We start from the raw sequence: 4,896 nt of genomic DNA on the forward strand, positions 1-4,896 counted from the left end.
CGGGTGCCCCGGGCACGAGCGTGTGCTGTGCATCTAGTTCTGCACCCGTCACACGTGCAGAGTGTGCGGCCCCGTGGGCAGAGCACCCACCCCCTGGAGCCCACCCGCTCCCTTTCCCCACGGTGCCACGTGTATCCTGCTGTGGCACTTTGCCATCGAGGGTTGGAAGTCAGACTCGCCCCAGTTTGCCCCACATGACCCTGGCACCAGGCACGCCAATGCTGCCCACGACCAAGCACCCGGTGCTGAGCGACCAAGTTCGTCAGCTGTGCACCTGCAGAGGGGCATTGGGCTGCATCCCATGATTGGTGCCCTTGAATGGAGCTGCTGGGGACACTGGTGGAAGCTCCTAATGGACGGTGTCCACTCCCACCAGGGCCGACAACCATCACCTTTAATCCACAGGACCAGCTGCTGGGCGGCTGCCTCTTTATTCAGCACCACGCACGCAGTGGGGAGGACTCTGAAGGCACTCCCCCGGGGCTGGCGCGGTGTGCGAGGGCTCAGCCACCCTCCCATTCCTCCTCTGACCGCCAGGCCCTGCAGGCCCACGTGTCCTGGGAACCTCAAGATGCTGATGTAGGGATCCCTGCTTCCCAGGAGAGACAATAGGGGCAGCCTCTGGGAAGAGAAGGAGGACTTGGAGGGTGATCTTGTGGGGCCAGGGCCTGTTCCTGAGGAGGGACCTGGGCTGCTGAATGGTGTCCTCTAAGAGAGATGCCCCGTCCCAATGCCTGGGACCCAAGGCTGGGACTCATCTGGAAAGGGGCTCCGGCTGAGTGGTCGAGTCGGGTCTGGAGATGAGACCAGCCTGGAGCCTTGGGTGGGCCCTGAACCTAGCAAGTGCTGAGACAGAGGAGAGACACGCAGAGCAGGCCGGAGGCGAGGCTGGAGCAACGCTGCATAGCGAGGGACACCTGGAGCCATCTGCAGCCAGAGGAGGTGGAAGGGTCCCGCGGTGCCCTGGGGAGCGTGGCCCTGCGACACCTGGACCCCGAGCTCCTGGCTGCAGAGCTGTGAGAGAGCAAATCCCACTGTTCTGCCCCCGCAGCCAGGACACTCTGTCAGATGTCCTGCTCTGTCCAGACCCCACCATCCCATGAGCCCTGTAAGGCCCTGTCTCCTGGCGTGATCTGCATCTCACCTCCCACCAGGCGCTCCGTGTTCCCTTACGTCTGCAGGAAACCCCAGCTGACGGGTGAGGGATGGGTTTGAGGGGTGGTGCTTGTGGCTGCTCTGGGCTGGGACCCTGGCCTCTGACATAGCCCCAAGGCAACCCATCTGCTTCCTCCTGCCCCTGCCCCCTGCTGCCCATCCTGTGCCCAGGTTGAAGCTCACGCACTGGAAGGCCCGGCTGGTGCTCTACCTCTTGGAGTAGCAGTGATCTGGGGGGACCACAGACTCTCAGTTGGCTTGCTGGGCCTCTTCCCAGATCCCCAGGCCCTCGGGGTCTCTGGGCCAGGTGGGCTGTACTGGAATGCTCCCTGCCCAGGCTCTCCCTGGCCTGCAGCAGGAGCCCTACCTTGTTGGGTCAGGTCCATGATGTTTTGTGCACTCAGTTTATACTTTTTGCAGATTTTTTCAAATCTGTGCTGGAAGATGGGGCTCAGCTCCGACACCCGCCCTGAGGACAGATTTGGGACCAAGTCTGGGGAGGCCTGGAGGGCTTGGGCAGTGCTGACCAGCAAAGGGGGCTTGTGCCAGCTGGGTGGGTGAGGATACTGAAGCCCCCACTCCCACCTCCCAGACTTGGGATTCTCGGGAGACCCCGCCTGCCCAGGGTTGGGCCTGTCCTCAGAGCAGGCCCTGCTGGGGTACCGTAGAGCGCCAGCACGCGGGTCTGGGTCCCGTTGTTGGTGTTCTGCATGTAGAAGATGACGTACGTCTTGTAGTCGGTCTCCGACACCAGCACCTTGTTCTCCCCCTGGTCTGTGTGGAGACGCCACTCAGTGCGGCCCATGCCCCGCGCCACGGCCCCCAGGTCCTGGGACCTGTGCCTGGTGACTGCACGTGGTGGCCCTTGACCACCAGAGGAGGGGAGTTGGGACGCAGGGTGCTGGCCCCGGGGGGTCCCTGCATGGCCGCATGGGCCCCGGTGGTAGCGGGGTGCCTCGGCACCCTCTTTACACCCCAGCCCCCGGTGGGCCTGAGCCAGCAGCTTCCCAAGAGGGGCCGGTCTGGGCACCCCTGGGTTGGAGCCAGGCTGGGTTCTCTTGCTTTGGGGTCAGGGCGTCACGGGTCCCATGAAGTCCCTAGAGTCAGCAGTCACCAGAAACTGGGCAAGGCCTGGCGGGTGGGAAGCACGGGCTGGCACTCACAGGAGATGGAGTACTCCCCGTTCTGGTCCGTCTTCTGGCAGACCACGTCCACAGCCACACACTCGCCCTGCACCCTGGAGAGAGCGGCTGGTGCTTGAGGGGACCCAGCGTGTCCGTGCAGGGCTCTGCCCTGAGGCACAGGCCTCCGCCCCCAGCCCTGCCTGGGGCTCTGAGCTGGGTCCACGGGAGGGCCAGCCAGGCTGGCTGCGGCCCTCCCTGAGGCACCTCTCCTCTCCCCTTGTCCCCGAGGGTGGGCCCCTGGCGCAGCAGGGAGGGTTGCGGGTCCCCGTGTCCAGCAACGCTCACATGAAGTGGAAGTCGAACTTCAGGCTGCCGTTTTTTAAGTGTTCGATGTTCCGAATGAAGACCCTCAGGTCCCCGTCTTCTTCAATCCGCGTCAGGTTGTCTGAGGCCATGGAAATAGAGTACCAGGCCCCTGAAATCTGGAGGGAAGGTGTGATGGGGGGAGCCCGTGTGCCATGGGGCTCCTGGTGCTTAGGGCCCTGCTCCCGGGGCCAGTTACTAGGTGTCTGCTCCAACCAGGTCCCCTCTGCCCTCCCAGGATCCCCTCTGTCCTCCCAGGGTCCCCTTGACCCTCCCAGGTCCCCTCTGTCCTCCCAGGGTCCCCTTGACCCTCCCAGGTCCCCTCTGCCCTCCCAGGGTCCCCTTGGCCCTCCCAGGTCCCCTCTGCCCTCCCAGGGTCCCCTCTGCCCTTCCAGGGTCCTCTCGGCCCTCCCAGGTCCCCTCTGCCCTCCCAGGGTCCCCTCTGTCCTCCCAGGGTCCCCTCTGCCCTCCCAGGGTAGCCTCTGTCCTCCCAGGTCCCCTCTGTCCTCCCAGGGTTCCCTCTGCCCTCCCAGGGTAGCCTCTGTCCTCCCAGGTCCCCTCTGTCCTCCCAGGGTCCCCTCTGCCCTCCCAGGGTAGCCTCTGTCCTCCCAGGTCCCCTCTGTCCTCCCAGGTCCCCTCTGTCCTCCCAGGTCCCCTCTGCCCTTCCAGGGTCCCCTCTGCCCTCCCAGGGTCCCCTTGACCCTCCCAGGTCCCCTCGGCCCTCCCAGGGTCCCCTTGGCCCTCCCAGGATCCCCTCTGTCCTCCCAGGTCCCCTCTGTCCTCCCAGGATCCCCTCTGTCCTCCCAGGTCCCCTCTGTCCTCCCAGGTCCCCTCTGTCCTCCCAGGTCCCCTCTGCCCTTCCAGGGTCCTCTCGGCCCTTCCAGGGTCCTCTCGGCCCTCCCAGGGTAGCCTCTGTCCTCCCAGGTCCCCTCTGTCCTCCCAGGTTCCCTCTGCCCTCCCAGGGTCCCCTCTGCCCTTCCAGGGTCCCCTCGGCCCTCCCAGGTCCCCTCCGCCCTCCCAGGGTAGCCTCTGCCCTCCCAGGTCCTCTCTGGCCCTCTGACTGCCATCACCACTGGGGGATCAGAAGGACTCCCCATGGCAGGACCATGGCTGGCATAGGCCAGAGACCCCAGTTTGAGGGGAAGAGATGCCCCAGAAGGCCTGGCCGGCCCACCCTGGCCATGTTGTAGTTCCTCTGCACGACAGCTTGGGGGTCGAACCTCTGCGCCCCGGCAAGCCTCAGCCCCAGGACCAGCAAGAGCAGGGCCATCTTTCCTGGTGGGTGCCTCGGCTGTGGCCTGCCCTTATACCTGCTCCTGCTCTGTGGCTTCCAGACCCTGTGGGATGACCTGGTCTCTGCCTGTCCACACACATCCTGTGCCCGTGGGAATGCCACCCAGGGCCCGGTGGCTGCTGCCCTTGACTGCTCATGACCTGATCTGAGCTGACCGTGGGATATGCTTGGATTCATGTCTGGCTGGGTCGGAAAGTGACAGAGGAAGTCAGGAGCAGGGCGTTTGGCCCGAGTCCTTGACCCAAACCAGCCTGCTGTGCTTGTGAGACTCTGCCCTCAGCCTCTCCTAGGCAGGGAGGATGGGCCTCAGTACCTGGCAGAGCTCCACAACCCCTGGAGAAGATTCCAAGTTGGGGGGGTCCTGGAGGTCGCCAGGAGGGTGACAGACGGAGGCGGGGCTCTGGAGTGGGGTCAGCTCGAGAGCACAGGCTGGGGCTTGGTGTCCGTCTGCATCTCCTTCCTGGCAGGGGACCGCGGGGGGTGGAGATAAGCATCTCCTGGAACCTGCAGCGTCTGTGACAGACACGCATCCGGGCACAAGGCATGCTGGCCGGAGCGGGGGAGGTCCCAGTTCCCCTGCAAGATCAAAGCTGAGCCAGGCAGCACAGGCCCATGTGGGTCCCGGGGTCTGTGTGAGGTGCCTGCCTGGCCACCCCAGGCAGGGCAGGCGAGCGGTGTGGACGTGCTCTGTGCCCACCCTCCCCGTCCTGCTTTGCAAGGTTGTGGCGGCTCTGTGGATGTGCTAAGGCCCATGTCCTGCTTCCAGGGCTCTAGGCCCCCTGCAGAGCCCCCTCCCCAGGGAGCCCCAGAGGCTGGAGGGGAGCCACGGTTCCTATCCAGGGAAGAGCTGCAGAGACAGGGATGCTTCTGGGTACCAGCCTTCCCTGCCAGGGGAGCCACACGCTTCCCAACAACTTACTAGCCTTTTTTAAAAGAAGAGATTTAAGAAACAGCGTCCAG

At 64.8% G+C, this 4,896-nt stretch overlaps 1 protein-coding gene across 1 annotated transcript; it reads right to left on the reverse strand.

Annotated features, from left to right (window-relative positions):
- Positions 1-1,362: 1,362 nt before the first annotated feature.
- Positions 1,363-3,912, reverse strand: Lcn9 (lipocalin 9). The gene is made up of 6 exons (XM_047523655.1): positions 3,817-3,912; positions 2,625-2,761; positions 2,319-2,392; positions 1,819-1,929; positions 1,523-1,624; positions 1,363-1,385 (listed from the first exon to the last, which is right to left on the reverse strand). The coding sequence occupies exons 1-6, from the start codon at positions 3,910-3,912 to the stop codon at positions 1,363-1,365; spliced, it is 543 nt and encodes a 180-aa protein (XP_047379611.1).
- Positions 3,913-4,896: the final 984 nt, after the last annotated feature.

The sequence above is a fragment of the Sciurus carolinensis genome, chromosome 14 (genome assembly GCF_902686445.1).
Source record: "Sciurus carolinensis chromosome 14, mSciCar1.2, whole genome shotgun sequence".
Taxonomy (NCBI): Eukaryota; Metazoa; Chordata; class Mammalia; order Rodentia; family Sciuridae; genus Sciurus; species Sciurus carolinensis.